Source organism: Astatotilapia calliptera, chromosome 7 (genome assembly GCF_900246225.1).
Source record: "Astatotilapia calliptera chromosome 7, fAstCal1.2, whole genome shotgun sequence".
Taxonomy (NCBI): Eukaryota; Metazoa; Chordata; class Actinopteri; order Cichliformes; family Cichlidae; genus Astatotilapia; species Astatotilapia calliptera.
The window spans coordinates 16,441,578-16,459,821 of NC_039308.1; the positions used below are offsets into that span (position 1 = coordinate 16,441,578).

Consider the following 18,244-nt stretch of genomic DNA (forward strand, 5'->3'; position numbering starts at 1 on the left):
TTTGGCTCTTCTATTTGGCAAACGCAACCGGGGTGAATGATCATACTCTATTATTGAGACCCATCTGTTATGCCTCAAATTATAGCCAAAAATGATTCCTTGATACAAATGTGAAGAAATTCAGACGATTACTCCCAAATATGTGTGGGTGAACTCGTCATCAGGGAAAAATAGTAATTTCACTTAGAGGAATTTTTTATTTTTTAAAAAAAAGCAAATGACACAGAACGGGGAACACTCTGGAACAAACACCACTTTGCACCTTCATCTTACATAAAAGATTAAATAAGCCCTCACTATTATTTTCAGTCATTTGGCCCTGAAAATTTCGTTATCAAAGTACTTCTAGCTACTTTTAAACCGGCATCAGCTGAGTTGCAACATTTACCCACAGTCTACTTCTGGAGGTTTTTCACTGCCAGTCTAATACATATAATTTCTCCCTTAATGATTACTGATAAAATAGAGATTTAAAAGCAATGTATATGCACTGACACTTTATGAAAAACACCTATGGAGACTTCATGTCATGTAAATTGACAAAAAAAAGAAGAAGCATGTAATAGCTCATTAACACCATTTCTAAACCTGATTATTATTAACTGACAGTAGACTAGACTAATATAATGTAATGTAGTCTAATATATTAAAGGGAAAGAATTAGCTTATTAAAATAATGCCAAGCATTAACTACTTAAAATGTGGGGGCAACGTTTGGCAAGGGTCAGGGTTCCATTATTTATTTATTTTTTAAAAAGAACAAAAAAGGCAAGCGTGTGGTTTATCTGAAATGAGAAAGAGGATGACTAAGTTTACTTAGCTAAGCTTCTTACAGATTTGTTATCGAATTATCTCTCTTGCATTTCTGCAACATGAATTGCACACTTCAGGAAAATATCTAACATTTTATACTTATGCTAAATTTTTACAAGGTTTTTTTTTTATTTACCACCTTCAGATTGGAGTCCAAACATTGCACAGTAGTATAAAACAAAATAATAATAATAAAAAAAAGTATACATACACCGAATCAGTATAAGGAGTAACCTTATTGGTGCGACATGTTTCTTTTCTTCTTTTTTTTGCATATGTGATATCTGTTTGTGAAGCTGTTGTGTTATTTCTGCTAAATTTTTAGAAGATGGTGGGAAAAAGCACTTTGTACTTAATACTGCCCTTTAAACAAATACTGCATAATGGTCTATTGTAATAACAGGCATCTCAAAGTTAATTTACACTTAGAAATCAAAAGCTTCTGTCTCTTCTCGTCATAAAAACCAGCTCTGATGTTTTGTTGCACAAGATTCTCTTCATTAATCCTCTCTCACGCTCAACTTTCTGTTTATGCCCCATGAAAATTCCCATTTCCAAATTTCCATCTGTTAATATTCATAAACTCCTAAGTATTGATAGCTGCTTGCGTAAACTAAACAGAAGCGAGTCAACACTTCGATCATTTTGAGCACACAAAAAGATAACGGGTTGTCTGTTTGGGGTATAAAAATAAAAAATAAAAAAAAACTCAACCTGTCAGTGAAATGTCCTCACTTGAGCAAAGAAGAACAAAAAAAAAACAACTTTTTTTTCATGCATTTATACCCAAAGTCTTTTGGAACATGCATTTTTGTAGTCTGTAAACCCTTTTAAACAAATTCAAACCTGAAAAGACCCACAGTCCTGAGTGCTTTTAAAGAGGACATATTATATACCACTTTAACATGTTGATGCAGGCTTTACATGTCCCCGAAATGTTTAAGGTTCAGCTTATACCCCCAGTTTTCAACAGACGCTTTCAGTGCCTGTAGCTTTAAATTAAAAGTGCTGCTGGTGCCCAATCTCCTTTTCAGGAAGTGGTCTGTAAGACACACACGGGAGCAGCCGAAAGCACCACCCAGTGAGAGCAGTACAGCACAGTGTGCCACATAGACGTGAATGAGAGACTCTGATGTTTCTATCATTCTCAGTGTGATCATTTTACATGCAACACAAAGCAATCACAAACAACCACTGATTTGAGCTCATGATTATGAACCATGGATCAATTCAAAAACTGAAACTTTAGCAATGCAGCTTTAAAAACTGGCTCATAACTGGCGACAGGTTACAAGCCAGGTTGTAGTTTGTGTCTTCATATTTCACACTCATTTCATTGTCTGTAAACAAAAACTGAAGATTATGTAAATGAGGTCAGCTGTAGTGGGATTTTAAACGTGCTGAAATGCAGTACAGGGTGCGATGAGGAGAGATGCAAAGAGACGTAAAGGACCGAGCTGAGCTTGGACTAAAGCAGTAAAGGTGACATGAAAACACAGAAATGTACACCGGGGCAGGTCTGTTGTATTCAGGTGCATCTATTCACCAGTGGGGCCTGTATGTAACTACATGCAATATCTCTAGAGATGCTCTTTTGCCATCTTTTGTGGAAAAACAAAGTAGATATGCATAATATGTCCCCTTTAAAGATCAAAGTGTCCGACTGTGATTTATCTGACATCCCTCTCGTCATGGCCGTACCTGCTGATATGTAACTAAATAACAAAAAGCACTGTTAATGTCTCTGGGTTTGCTTCCAGGGAAGAAGAGAAGTCCTCAAAAGCAACACACTGTAATTCTATTCTCCGCAGCATTTCGTCTTGTAATACTTGCAGCCGTCTGCCCGTTTAGCATTATACAACACCATGTCACTACAGCGGCCACTGAGACACCACAGCTACCAAAAACAGCTCCAGGGATGTGACAACATCTTATTTGTACACCTCAACATTAAGGATCAAAGTTATCCAACAAATAAACCGTGTTGTTTTTAGGTAGCGTTTTCTCTTGCTGCAACATGGCTTCAGAATAACATGCTGCTACATTTACAAAGTGCTCAAGATGGGGCTTCTTCACCGTGGTGCAAATTCCTCAGCTTCCTGTGAGGACAAGAGTGGAAAAAGGGCTCAGAAGACCTGGGGATGATAAAAGTTGAGAAACAGTTTGAGAATGAGCAGACCCTTAGTGAGGCATCATCTCCAACTCTATATTTTGGATTTATAGCAGTTAAGAGACCAGATATCCTTCTTTCTGCTGATTTACCCAAATACACTAAAAGGCATACCTGAATCCACTCTGTGTATATACAGCATATATAGGGATATGTATGTTTATAAGTACAGTGTTGTGCAAATGTCTTGAGCCACCTCTCACTGCTATATATTTTCCAAAAAAATTCCAGACATTTATTGAATCCTGCAAACATACACGGAAATACAGAGTTTGTACAGTTCTAACAAGTTCAGCAACAGAGCTTCAGGCCTTTTGTTCTCTTCTCTGTCAAGATGATCCCACGCTGCTTCAATAATGTTGAGGTCTGGGCTCTGAGGAGGCATTTTATTGCGATTTTTGAATCACTTATTGCTAAAAGATGAAGCTGTTACCAATCAGACACTTTCTAGATGGTATATCATGGTGAATCAATATCTGACAATACTTATTATATTTGTTTCATCACAAATCCCACAAACCAAGGCAGCAACTCCCCCGTGTTTTACAGATGGCTGTAGACACTCACTGTTGGACCTCTTCTGACCGCCACCATACATGTTGATAATAAGTTTTAAATGTGGATCCCCTGCTCTGTGATCAGAATTTACACCAAAAATACAGAATCTGAATTCCTTTGTTTATAAGACCTGTTGCCACTGATTTTCACTCCAGCTCCTGTGTAATTACACACACCTCAGCCACTTCAGATAACAGGAGATGAAGTCCAGATGCAACTTTTAGGTCCATTTTTTCACGTTTTTGAGGCCTGCCAGGTCGTCTTTATCCAGGTTCCTTAATTTTTTTTAGGACACACTGCACACCATGTGGAGATGTGCCAAATTTAAAGCTAATAGCTCTGTGTTGTGTAACTGTCTTATGTTTGGATTTGGGGTGTTTTTTTATAGATTCAACTCAAGGAAATGGGAACAAATAATCTTCGTGACAGGCTCCTAATAACAAAGTGCCTAAAGATACAATTTAAAATTAAACAACAAACATTAAACAAATTTCCTCTGAAAATGGTCAGGTACGAGGACTGGACTCAAAATGAGGCCAGAGAACTATTGCTAAAGATCACTTTTAAAAAATTCAAAAACATCAGTCTCAAAAGTTTTGCACAGTAATGAAGCAAAGTGTAAAGATTCCAACCTCTCTTTATCTCAAAGTGCTCTCGTCTCTGCCTCAATCTTCCTCTCTCCGTGAAGGGTGTCGGGGTCAGCCGGGGCCACCGTCTGTCTCACTGCAATCTCAGGGCCTCCGCCATAAATTCCCAACAAGTACTGCCAAGTCTCCTCTGAGATCTGACCATAGTCTGCACCTGTGGTGAAAAAACACGCAATGTCTAAAAACAGTACATTGATTTTCTACCTTTATGTCCTTTTCAACCTCCTCAGACTTACCTTGCTTTAGCTGTATATGTCCTCCTTTCATAACACCGATTTTACTGTTGTCGATGGGACCGGGTGGCTCTGGGAAAAGGAAAGTATAAAAGTATTTGGTAAAGAGAGAAAGATGGGAACTCGAATGCGCTGCTACTCATCGTACCATTGTCTTTGCCCTTCACAAAGCTCTCCCACTCTCTGAACCACTGCATGCTGATACACAGGATCACTGTTGGAGCCTCCTCAGCTTGAAACTCTTTGTTCAGCTACACACAAGAGAAAAAAAAAGTTCATTCAACACAAAGACACTTTAGCACAAAGGTAAACTTTTGCATAACACACACGTTTACCTTGATGAAGGTGTCAATTTCTGTTTTTCTGCGTTTAGCTAGAGCTTCAATCTCCACCTGACAGATTGCACACATGTAGAGGTGGTTGACTGCTGGGCCACCTCCGAAGCTGAAAGCAGAAAAAATCCGTAACAGAGAGATTAACACATGATTTGATAAGGAAGTATAAGGCCTTTTTGTTGGTCTTTACATCAATGCTGAGATGCATGTCATCTTTAAATGGGTGCTGCTGCCTAATATAATCAAAGTGGTCAACAATGTTGCTACATGACATAACCATTCAGCTCTTATGCCGAGTGACAGTTTTGGTCATTTTGATTCTAAACAGCAGCAGCGTCTGGTTTCTTTTTTAATACAGACAAAAGTACTGAGTGACACCTCTTCAACCTTTTTCAGGTATAAAAATCAAGCACCTAACCACGCAGCTTGACTTTACACACGTTGGTGAAAGAGTGGGTCATTCTAAAGCGCTCAGTGAATTCAAGTGTGGTGCTGTAATACAATGCCACCGTTGGAACAAGTCAGTTTGCGACATTTCCTTCCTCCTAGCTCAACCTCCTTGTTCTAAGTGCTATTACTGCAAAGCAGAAGTGCTTGGCACCAAAGCAACTCAGCCACAAAGTGACTGTCACTTTTGTGTGTCTGATTTCAAGAGTGCTGGTCGAGATCTGTGTAAATAGTTTTGTAAATCAGACAACTTGTTCTGTTTCACTGTATATACTGAACACTACAGGAGTGAGAAGCCTTCAATCATTAAAACCTCTTTTCTCTTGTTTACTGGATAGGGGTTTAGGTGAGCAAATTGTCTTTTGTTTGACTCTTAATTTGGTCAGGGAAGATTAGGGACCTTTGGAGATCTTTTGTTTGTTTCATTGCCATAGCTCACTGCTGAAGTCAATAAATAGCTGCATAGCATTTGCAATTGCTCTGTGTTTTGGCTCTTTCTTGGGTGGAGTTGGAGTGGGGAAATCACATTTCTTGTTACGCCCAGGTTATCCCAGGCCAAGGTCGTAACATAGTCATACTGAGGTTTGTTTGGCAGCATGGAGCACGTTTACCTGTTGTAAAGGTATTCCCACACGTTCTGGGGAACAATCACAACCAGATCATCTATGTAGTGGTATTTATTAGGAGGGATCCCTGCACAGAGATGAAACACGTTAATAAAGACAGTGCAGGCATGTTTTTCTAATCAAGACAAGTCAGTGGACGACTTAATAAAAATATTTATACCAAGCTGCAGGCTGAGCCATGAAAGTAAAGCGAGCAATTCTGATTTTAAAGAAGAGACTTATTAACCACACATACCGCCATGTTGACAAAGAAACGTGTGGTTGCTGATGGGGCCTGGCTCAGCGAAGGTGTTGAACTTGTTGAGCCATTCTCTGGAGATGTAAAACTGCAGCAGGCTGGGCTCCTTCATATTGGCCAGAGCCACCACCTTCTGCCTCTCTCTCACAGCCTCCTCGCTACTTTTCCTGCACGAGTACAATAGAAATAAATCACTTAACACATCTTGGACGAATTAGCGTAGAGTCTATGTAAATGACGCCTTTGCTCACCTATAGAACAACACATAAGCCTCTGCGTTCTGCACCACCGTCTCATGGACTTCGGTAACATACTGGTCATCAAACTCATACCACTGGCCGTTGATTACATTCTGACAGTAAGCTATGTAGTGCCCACCTGCACCCATAAACAGCATGACAAAACATATTAGAGACAGATGCTAATCGGATATGTGTTTTGCTCGCTCTGTGAGAAATATTGCCCACGGGGGAAATAATATATCAACAGGAAACTTTGTGGTCTCATACTTCCTGCAGTGCCATGGTGGCAAATGACTGACAGCAAGTCGTAAGTGGTAACTTGCGATGGACTCTCTTTAGCCAGGAAAGGTCGCATGTCGAGGCCCTCGAGCGGGAAGGACACGTGGCTGCTTATCTTGAAAGAATACATGACCTCGTGCCGAAAACGTTTCAGGTGAATGCACAGAATCTATGCAGCAAATACAGGACAAAACAAGGAAATTAAAGATGGCATTATGCAGCAGATTGCAAATGAAACCGATGTGTTATCTACTGAAAGAAAGTGCTGAGCTAAAAAAAAAAAAAAAGTAAAAAGAAAAAAGAAAAGAAAACCGCACCTCTGGAAGTCTAAGCACTTTGCAGTATTTGACACCATTTCTCAACCTGTAGAAAAGAAAACACTGTGTGAATAAATGCATACAAGTACTCTCCTTTTAAATCAAGGATATATATTTCAAGCATTTAATTTGACGCACTTTTTACATCTCTCACAGCTGTACATGTTATCCCCTGGGAAAAAACAAAGAAAATGAATGGAAATTAAAATTCTGACATATAAACTATGCTAGTATTGGAGCATTATTAGAGCACAATTACCTTTGAGTTCATCTGCAGCAAAAAAAGCAGCAAGGCAGTCCTCTAGTGTTACCATGGGCCCCCAAAACCAACTGGGGATACATGAGACTACAAACCTGCACAACACAAACACAAATACTCATAACAAAAAAAAACCAAAGCAAGCTGGAGAAATATTAGCTTTAAAAGGCAACTCTAAACTTCAGCGCAGTTGATCACATAGTGAAAATGTTTCCCCTTTTTCAATTAGTCATTTTTAATCATTCTTACTAATAAGCCTGAATATTCTTTAAGCTTGATTCTCAGACAAAACAAAGTGAGTTAGAGGATGGACTGATGTGAAAGTTAGAACATCTGGAAAACTGCAATTCCTTGAAATGGCCGTTTGGGGCTGGCTCCAAAAGCGAGTCAAAATTATATTTATTGTATTAAGAATTAAGGTTATTGGGGGCGTGACTTAATAACTGGAAATCTTAAGGTTACAGATGTCCGCTATAATCACTAGAGTCTTTGCAAAGACTCCACCAGAGCTAATTAAAGCTAACTGAAGTCACTCGCCCTTTCTGAGGCGACTTTGGGTTAATTTGATAAGAATTACCTGCCAATAACTAAAAAATGGAGTAACAATTCATCCAAAAGCACTCATATAAATAATTATAAATCACTCAAGTGTTTTCCATTGTAACCACCAAATTTCCATTGGAGAATAGCTTCAAATCATAATGTAATTTTGTTGCTTTTATTTTGAAGGCGGATGTCTGTTTTTTAAGTAGTTTTTAAAAATGACTTTGACTTCTAAGAATTTATTTACTGAAGTTGGAGGTAAAGTTGTATGCTTAGTTTGTGTAGAGCAGATTAGTGTGATTCACCACTGAATCACCACGATGAAAAGATGAATACAAGATGAAACACGTAGACTTGAAGAACTTGACTGTTTTAGAGAGTGAAAGTTTTAAACATCCACGTATGGGGTGGTCAAGACCAGCTTTGTGAGTTCCCACAAAAACAACTGAAAAACAGTAAAAATATTCTCAGTAAGAATATTTTTACTTTTTGGGCCGGACTAACACACCTTGATAAAACAGCATTTGAAAATGTGCAAACTGTTAACAGGAAGGAACGAGGACATTTCGGGGAAATCTAAAGCTTCGGCTGAAAACAAAGCAGACAATTTTGACTTTTCCTCCTTGCCACCGGATGAGAAATGTGATATCTGCAACACAGCCCAATATAAGTCTATGTACACGTGAAACAAGAGAGTTTGACATCATGGAGGAGCTGGAGTGATTCGTCCATGACGGTAACCGCATGCTTGGATAGGCTGGAGCTGAAACGGCACAAACTGGCAGGTGTTACAACGAATGGCTGTCTAAATCTGAAGAAAGATAAAGTGACTGAAATGAACACAGAACTGAAATTGATGTTTTTGCACACCAGGAAGTGTTGTGTAAGTCATTGCTAAAAATGAACCATGTTGCAAGAGCAAAAGCACCGAATCATTAGTATTTCACATCATCATCACTGCTGGATCTTTATTGCTCTCTCATAGAGGAGAGATTTCCGTGTATCAGAAGACGCTCTTTGGCTCTACCTTCATATGTCAATAAATATGCTTAGTGACTAAGTTTAACAAATCCCCTCTCAGTGATGATCACCTGTCTGCTGTCCTTCATATTTCTACCTGCAGCGCTCCACAACAGTCCCGGTTTCTCATGGGGAAAAAGCTGACCCCTGTGTTAGCTGATAACAGCATTGTCAAAACACGGCCACTTCTGTTTCCATAATATCAAGATTGCAACAGCCGTGAAGGTAAAAGTCAAAGCTTTGAAACAAGACTTCATAAACTAGTCTGTGCCATCACAGCAGAGTAGTAATGTGAACATGAATTTTTGAGCTATGATGACGCAAACAAAGCGTAGGAGTATGACCTTATAGGTCAGATCTTATCTGCACTCCTTCCTGAGGGAGATATCTGGCTCTTTAGTCTCCGGATGCTCTGCCTGTATAGTGCCAACATACGTGCACAGGTAGTTTGATGGTGATTTTTGGAAAAATACACTTACCAATGAGACCGAACCAAAAGAGTACCGTAATTATCGGGCTATAAGCCGTTACTTTTTCCACAAGCGTTGAACCCTGCCGCTTTTAGTCAGGTGCGGCTTTTCTATGGATTATCCATGAGTTTTGTCATATCATAAGACGATTTTTTTGTTTGTTCCGCTGTTGTACGGCACTACGTTGCCTGGCGGAAGGGCATATGATCAGACACACAGTATCGGGGTTCAAGAGTGGTATGTTGGTCACATGTCCATCCGCCAGGCAACGTAGTGCCGTACGAAGTAGCGCGAAAAACAAAATTCAAAGTAGCGCTACGCGTTCAGCGGGAGGCGTGGATGACGAGCGGCGATAAACTTGCGAAAAGCAAGTTATGCTCAACTCCACCGGTGGATTCTGACAGCGTGGAAAAGTGTGAAAACATCCACGATCACCAACGGATTTCGAAGGGCTGGACTGCTGCATGATGGAGAGGAGGACACCGCCACGGCCCTTCAGAGGGTGTTCGACTCTGACACTGACAACGAGGATTTCTTTGGTTTTGAAAGTGACAACAAAGGAGAGAAGCGGAGAGTGGATGACGAAGCCATCCTGAGCCTGTTAGTATCCGACACTGGAGAAGAGGACTTTGGTGGTTTTAGAGCGCAGGAAGAAGAGAAAGATGGGTGAATGACTGACTTTTCTTCTTGTTAAAGCCGTGTCACTGCACCTGAGCCTAAAAGGTAGGCCGAATCTATTTTTCTGGTGTGCTGTAGGTTATTGTTATGTACTACATTTGTTACTCGTTTATGAAGCACAGCACATGTTTCGTACTTGTAATTACCGCTACTTTTACATATACCTAAAAAGTTGTGCAAATATGTACCCGTAACTTGTTTTTCAAAATATTAATAAAAGTGATGTCTCCAAACAGCCATCTCTTTCCTGACAATTCCCTTTGTGTATATTCTCTTACATATGATAAGTCAACATTGAAACACCTGCGGCTTTTAGTCAGGTGCGGCTAATGTATGTACAAAACAGGATTTTCCCCTGATTTTAGCTTGTGCGGCTAATACTTAACACACTGTTTGCTGCTATAACTACACATGTTTCTTTTTCAGCTATTTATTTATGAGTGACTTATGTATGTATGTATGTATATATATGTATATATTGTACTATTCTTAGTTAGTGTATTGTCTGTCTTGTCTTAATGTTGGTTTATAATGGAGCACTGTAACAAAAAATAATTTCCCCCAGGGATCAATAAAGTATTCTGATTCTGATTCTGATATTCAGGTGCGCTTTGTAGTCCGGGAAATACAGTAATGTTTTAAGCCAAAAAACAAAAACAGTAATGAGTTCAAAGATGCTCTAAGTCAGCAGAATTTTTTAAAAAGAGAATAAATCTGGGTTAAACAATAAAAGCCCTCTTCCACCATTGCTTGAGTGTTATTATGAAATCAAAGGAGTAGCTTTTAAAGGGAACCCCGGCTATTAACACATGTTTGCGCTAAAATATGCACTGTGCTTCCAATAACATATATGTGGTATTAAAATACGCCAAATGTTTTCCTTTCAGGCACATTTTATACAAAACCGATTTACCAGTAGGCCGCCATTGTTATTTACTTCTCAGTGCACTCTGGGTCCCTGTCATGGATGCATAATTTGGCACGACACCATTGCCACTGGCAAGCAGTAGCTGCATAGACACCAGTAGTTTTCCCTCACTTTCACATCCTTGTGTGACGGATTGTTTTCATCTTCATCTAAACTAAGTATTGGTTGACTATTTTCATCCTCTCTCAGATTGTTCTGGTTCAAACTGGAAAGGTTGAACAGAACCCATTTCCAGGGCACTGCTAACTGTTAACTCGATGCGGTGCAACCGTGTGACGTCACTATCCAGAGTATTTTTGCTGAAAAGTGTAAGTGTAGTGCTTTTCAGAGCCACCTTAAGTTTACCAAATCTGTCCAACCAATGAGTAACTGAGTGACTCTAGATGGCCTCTCTACATGTCCTACACACAAACTTTATCTGTTTATCAGCACATTTTCAGAAAAAAATGTGATAAATCATTGAAGGAAGTTATCTATGAGGCATCACCTGCAATACACTTCCTCTAACTAGCAAAGTGATTGCTAGTTAGAGGAAATAAACTATTCATTTTTTAGATCTATTTAGTTTATAGATCTGGCATAGCACATGCGTTCATCTTCATCATCGAACACACAGACACGTGTTGCAGCACCTACTGAAAAGACTAGCTAAATAAGAAGCTTTTGTAGTTTTATGATTCGTTTTCAGGAAATACCGACAGGCCAAGCAAGTTTCTACTCGCTGTTAATTCTGTAAAAATGTTACCTTGCAGGCATATAGAAAGCTTATCTAACTACATCTGAAGTTACAGGAAACTAAAGTCAGAAACATACCAGATTAAAAGTATATCGGTAACATCAGCAGTCAACATTATGCACAACTAAGGGTCAAACATGCAAACGTCGTCTCAGCCTTTTTCAATTATATTTCATTCACTGACCGCCGTATGGAGTCCATGATGTAGGAGATCCACCCCTGCGAGCCGTAAGTGTCAGGGCACACACCAGTCTTCACCGGCAGGTTCTGATGGATGGATGAATGGAGCTTTGCTAGGTCTTCTTTACCAGGAATAGGGAGGGATAAGTCCTGGAAGGTTTCCACTGTAGTTGAGACCTGTACCAAATTCAGAGAACCAGTTTAAACAGCATACCTCTAGCAGTAAAAGAGCAATTATGAATGTGTTTTAATCACTCTAATTACACAAAAAAGTCTGTATAATACTGAAATGAAATAATTGCACAAGTCACTTCATTTCATTTAAACCTGCTTTGATAGGAAATGTAATATAATTTAACAAATAAACATATTTTATCAAGCGTATACTCTACCTCCCCCTTGTGTTCAAATATGTGAAGTGCATCTTACCCTGTCACAGGTCAAACACTGGACTAGACTGAGGATCGAACCATCAAAGATGTCCGAGATCACACTGCGATAGTGAGACTGTTTTTTCTTCCTGGCACTGAGCAGCAGCTGAGCTGGAAGACACATGATGGGAGGGAGGGCTGGCTTCAGAAGACAAAGGCAGAGAGCATCTCAAAGAGTGCCACCTTAACTAACATCTTTGTAACTGTGTATACTCAAACTGAAAATGACTTTCAGATACTATTCATCAGCTACACATACCTTTTAATGCCTGCCACTAATTCATTCATCCTTCACTTGTCCAGTTTTCTCATTTTTTAAAGGCCACACTGCACACCATGATGAGACATCCCAAGTTTTCAGCTAATATGTGTCAAAGTACTACTTTATGCCTATCAAACTGTGTTATCATTGACATTTTAAATTCAGCCAAAGAAATGGGAATAAATTATGTGGGTTTTTTTCAACCGACTGACGGTTTGAATGATACACGAGTCACGTGAGCCTCCACAGTCACCTGACCTAAACCTTGGAGTGAAAATGAGTGTAAAAGCAGCCAACATCTCCAAAAATAAAAAACTTAGAAAGACTCAAGAACTCCACTTTGGACAGTGTGATTCTACAGGCAAAGACTCGCCTGCTTCATATGTGAAACATTAAGAAGCATCCTATGTTGTTTACTTACAGTTCTGTACATGCGACTACCACGGTAGTGCGGTAAAAATGTGTTTTACCGAGGCAAATGTTTCTCAACCTGGGGACTCTGTTAAAATTGTGAAGCATCTTGAGCAGTCTATGAGAAATTTTCTCACCTTTTTTGAAGGAGTATGCAGGTCCTGAAGAGCGGAGAGGGCTGGACCGGGGGGGACTGGAGGACAGTTTGGGATGCAGCTCTTGAAGGGTGCGCACAGGACTGCAGGGAGTGGACTGGGGCTGGGTCATCGATGCTTCATTGTCTGGCTCTAGAAAACATCACAGTGGAAACACAAACTTAATGATAACTGATGATATTCTACAATACATAACTGAATAATCCAATATATAAATATATAGATATATAAATATATAAAATCACTGTATTCCTGCTGGTCTTGTACCTGAGCTGTTGTTGCTCGGGACTTGACTTTGCCCTGTGTTAGACGTCTGATGGTTTTCCTGACTTTGGACCTCTGTGTTTGGGGCTGCAGGCTCCTCTTCATCCTCCGCCCTCCTTTCTGGAAACCCTTCCTCAACTGCTGTGTCCACATCAGCATCTTCATCCATCTCTTGTGAGCCTCCATGGAGCGGGGAGCCGGGTAACCTCCTTTCTTTAAGCCTCTCCTTCTCAGAGATCACTGTACCACTACTGACGTCCCCCATTCCACCTGCCGGTGACCGTATCCCATCACACTCATCCTGGATGAGCAGCTCGCTGTCACCCACCCCTCCTCCCTCCCCTCGGTCACTACTGGAGCCAGAGTCACAGGAGAGGAACTCATCCTCAGAGGGGGAGCGGTCTCCGTCTCTTCTGTCCTCCCCGTCGCTCCCGTCGTAGCCCACGCTACACTCCGACAGAGGCTCCTTCAGCTCTTCGTGTAGCTGGTCCATCAGACAGCGCAAGAACTCCTGAGTGTCCTGGACAACACAGAAACCTCATATTAACTGCATGGATAGGGCCGCATTCACAGAGAACATTTGTAAATGGACAATAGATAAACACAAATATTGCAAGCAAAAAGACAGAAACATTGGAGTAACAAGAAATCGGTTTGCACATTAGCGAGATACCATGTGCCAATCACAGCCACTGCGTAAACAGACAAATCAAACATTAACTAAGCCACCGAGAAAATATGGAAAAAATAACAAGAAACTGGATTGGAGATATCTCGATACTGTGTGACTGTCTGCATTTTCTCTTTAAATAGGATCAGACAAACTAAAATACTAAGTCTGACTTGAAGTTTATCCTTAGGGCGATCGTGGCTCAAGAGTTGGGTCTCCCGACCGACTACCCTGTGAGACTGCACTGTCAGCTGCGCCTTCTCTTTAACTAGGGGGCTATACAAGTGCGTGATGATTGTCAAGGACATGCATACACCATCAACTGGCTGGTAAAATGAAGCCCCTCGGCTCTTCAGGTATCTCAAATATCGGAAGGAATACAGAACAACAGAAGTAAGCCTGTGTTATTCCAAGGAGCAGTTATCTTTCAGATTAAGCAGCCTCTCAGAAGGGAAAGGGAAATTCAATTCCTGTCTTTATGTTAAAAGAAAAAAAATCCATTTCCTATTACTTTGTCTAGTTCCCCCTCCAGACAAATGGCATTTGACGGAAGGCTTGTAGTCTAACAATGAAAGTGATTAAAGATAAAGGAAAACAGGAATTAACACTAATGTGGATTTCTCTTTGTCAAAGGCCAATCAACCATGTTTGTGTACTTGCTTTAACTGCCACAAGGGGGAGACAAACTGCAGATTTAAAACTGATTCAAAAATAATGGACTGCACTTTAAAATACACAACCGAGTAATCTTGTGAAAAGCATTTTTTGCAAATCCAAGGGTTTAATGATATAAAATCCAATAAAAGGACAGTGTCAAGATGCTGTTGAAGCATGCCGGGCGGACAGCCCTACCTGCTGAGCGTAACCACGAAACATGGGGTTCACCAGTTTGATGCCGTGGGACAGGCTGGTAGGGACAACATAGCTGGGCCTGAGAGGGGAGCAGTAATAAGAGACATGCAATTATGTTTTCATTTTAATGACTAAACACTAGTTTGTTGTCCAGTTTACATACAATCACTGTGATGCTTTAATTACCGTTTTTTATGCCAGAGTTCTGAGATGAGTTTCTGGTAGCTCTTACACAAAGCAGGCTTCTTGTCAGTCCTTACCAATCCACCGCAGTCCAGAAAAAACTGAGTGAGAGGAGGGCTAATGAGGGGGCAGAGGGACAGCTGAGGTTAAAGCACCTCTAACATTAGTAGTAGATGTAAAACAAAAGAGAAGCTTTATTGTTTGACTGAAATATGTCCAATGATTAACCTGATTAAAACCAAAACAAACATTAAAGTTGTTCTACATTTTAGGAGGAAAAGCACGCACCAGTTGGACAGGGCTTGAAGAGCTGCGTTCATGTAGCAGGAATTTCCAATGTTTTTCATTCCTGTCAACCCTACAAACAAAGATCCAAAAAAAGATCACCAATCATGAAACACTTTATCCTCTCAGAAAGCGTTCAAACTAAACATCTTAGACATAAAGACTGCTGTACAAGTCAGAGAGAAAAGAAAAACCTTCAAGGCCTGAATAAAAAGAAACCAGGGCAACTTTGACCACCAGTCTAGAAATGTTTGAAGCTGATCAAGCATGCATGCATATATACCTCTGGGTTTAAGCTCATCCTCTTCTGACTCTGAGCCTTCTTCTTCGGCCACAGCAATCGGTACCGCTTTGAGTGGGTGACCAACTGTCTGGGGAGAGGTTTCCTAGAAAGAGAATAAACAAATATTATAAGCATCTTGTGTGTGTGTGTGTGTGTGTGTATTTCTTGTTCTTATGTTAAAATGTAAATTCCACTAGTAAGACACTTAACATAAAAACATGAGCTGGGTTGAACTCATACCTGCTCTGTAGCTTTACAGAGGTGTGCTGCAGCAGCTACGGGCACCAGGGCCGGCCTGTGCTCCAGAAACACCTCTCGCTCACACACATAACACCAGATCCTGAACGTTGTCAGATTCACGGTAAGGTTGTGCTTCTTAGCCTAAAAAGGAAGCACACAATCTGCTTATAGACTACTAATTTAAAAAAAGGGGCTTGCAAATAAATTTTGTATGAAAGGGCCGTACCTGTGCATGCAGGGTGCTGTGATCAGAGTAGGACTCTCCGCACCCGACATACGGGCAGTCATTCTGCAAATCAGACACAATGTAAGATAGGATCTCCTTCCTTTTTGCTTCTCTGTTCAGAATCCAAAAATCAATCAACACCCTTTATCGCTTTCCTGAACTGAAGAGGAACTGCATTTTTAAGCACATTTATACTCCACGCTAACATTAATTATACAGCATTCACCTGGCCCTCCAGTCTCTGATGATATATGCTAAGCGCAGTGTTGGCTTAGAAGTTAAGCCACCTTTTAGCTTTATAGCTAACTATTTGAGATAATAACGTAAGGTATTTAACAGGATCTAAGTCCTAACCTTACCTGTAGACAGGCCCACAGGTTTGGACCACCAGCTCCACATGACTGACAAGTTCCCTACAGGCAATATTAACACAACATAGTAAAGAAGAAGAAGTTTATATGCATGGATATTACATGAGCACAACACAGCTGAAGTGCTTATTTCAGTCGCCATCCACAACAGGGTATATTTTACATCTGACAGCAGCTTCACTGTATGAAAAGCGCACCTTAGACTTCTGCAGAAGGTCCTCCTTTGTCACCTCGCCTATTGAATCGAGGTGGAGGCAAACGTCTTGTTCAGCCATAGTTACCAACTATCTTCTTCTGGTGGACGTCTGCAAACGTGACAGGCCATTAATAGCAATAAAGTCTTCAGAAAGGGGCTGCTGTAAGCTAACGCTAGCTCCATCACCTCAACACCAAATACACAGACAGACATCGCACTCACCTCGTCTCTGGCTGATAGCTCAAAAGCAGATGCAGCAGCAGCTGTAGTCTGTCATTACCGCGAAGACAACAAGCCCCTAAACAGAAGCTGTCAACCCTGCAAAGGTAAAGGCCTTCTGTTTACCCACCAAAGCTCACGAAACATCTCCTGGCCCGCAGCGACGTGCTTTACAAAGGGCTCACAAACAGGAGCGGCTACCGCGACCCGAAATCTTACTTTTCATGTCCGTGCAAACAGCTCGTGCTGAATGCGAGCAGGTGACAGTATGCTAGCAAGACACCGAGGAGGTGACGCGATATCCCGGCAAACCATCCCCAAACAACCTCCCCCCCGCGCCACCTCCATCTGCAGAGAGGCCCGGCACGGCACGCACGACCACTGGGGACGACGTCAGGCTGAAGGAGGAGACGTCAGCCCCGGCCACCGTTAGGTCAGCACATGCAAATTCAGTTCCGCTGATGAAAATGAAGGCTCTCTTCTTTTTTAATAATAGATCTGTTTCCTGATTAACATTTGATTCATAACTATTTTATTTGTATATATAGATACATTCAGATTCATAAACCGCAAAGTGCGCTTCGATTTCGTAAAAGTCCCTATTTACGGAAGTGACATAATACTGTACGTATGTCAGAGGTACGTAAGTTAAATGGGTCCCTCGAGTCCATCGGTTGACTGTTTACAGTGCCGTGAAAAAACGAGTGTGTCTCCTTCCCCATTTGTCTTTTCTTGTTTAGTTTAGTTTTTCTTGTTTGATTGTTTGGTTTTGTTTTGTTCTTTTGTTTTTTGTACGGGGCTCATATTTGTCACATTTTCTTTTCACAATTTCAGACAATTTAAATGAAGCTAGAGTAATGTTTGGCCTCTGGCATTCAAAGATTTCTTTACACAGATTATGAGTGGAGATAGGTTCAGGCACTAAGTAATATATGAACATATATACAATATTTTTTGTATAGATACAAAAAAATAAACAAATAAGTAGATTAAAATAACATACATGAAATTCACCTAGGACCTGCACAAAATATAATTTTACAGGTTTACCATATTTGACCCACTTATCCCACAGTTTTAATCAAAATCATTTTTCTTAAGAGAAAGAAAGTAGTCCTTTCCATAGTATAAATGTCACGTGAGTGCTTTTTTCTATGCAGCTGTCAGGACACCAAATATATATTCATCAGGGCATCTTAGCCGAAATTATCAAGCAAATGTTAATGTTATGCAGTGAAATCCCAAAATAAATATAAAATGTAGTACTTAAATGATGTTTTAAAAGTGAGTCTGGGGAAGGGGACAGCAGTCCCAACAACAGTGTCACGGTTTGGCAGAAGTAGGACCCAAATGCAGGACTTTCTGAATGTAGACAATGTGTTTATTTACAGCAAAGAATACCAACAAAAGTACTAATAATTCACAGTGTGTGAGTTCTCTGTGCGACAGTTCCTCAATTCCCATGCAGTGATTTTCC

General features: G+C 40.5%; 1 protein-coding gene across 1 annotated transcript; it reads right to left on the reverse strand.

Moving 5' to 3' along the window:
* Positions 1-174: 174 nt before the first annotated feature.
* Positions 175-17,381, reverse strand: usp20 (ubiquitin specific peptidase 20). The gene is made up of 26 exons (XM_026173361.1): positions 16,987-17,381; positions 16,771-16,866; positions 16,550-16,657; positions 16,341-16,394; positions 15,982-16,044; positions 15,756-15,896; positions 15,516-15,618; positions 15,236-15,305; positions 14,951-15,064; positions 14,765-14,843; positions 13,246-13,762; positions 12,961-13,110; positions 12,149-12,261; positions 11,724-11,896; positions 7,165-7,259; positions 7,044-7,077; positions 6,906-6,951; positions 6,577-6,757; positions 6,319-6,445; positions 6,065-6,234; positions 5,815-5,896; positions 4,757-4,865; positions 4,570-4,672; positions 4,425-4,493; positions 4,174-4,342; positions 175-2,948 (listed from the first exon to the last, which is right to left on the reverse strand). Exons 3-25 carry the CDS (start codon positions 16,625-16,627, stop codon positions 4,185-4,187), a joined length of 2,829 nt encoding a protein of 942 aa, XP_026029146.1. The 5' UTR covers positions 16,628-16,657; positions 16,771-16,866; positions 16,987-17,381; the 3' UTR covers positions 175-2,948; positions 4,174-4,184.
* Positions 17,382-18,244: the final 863 nt, after the last annotated feature.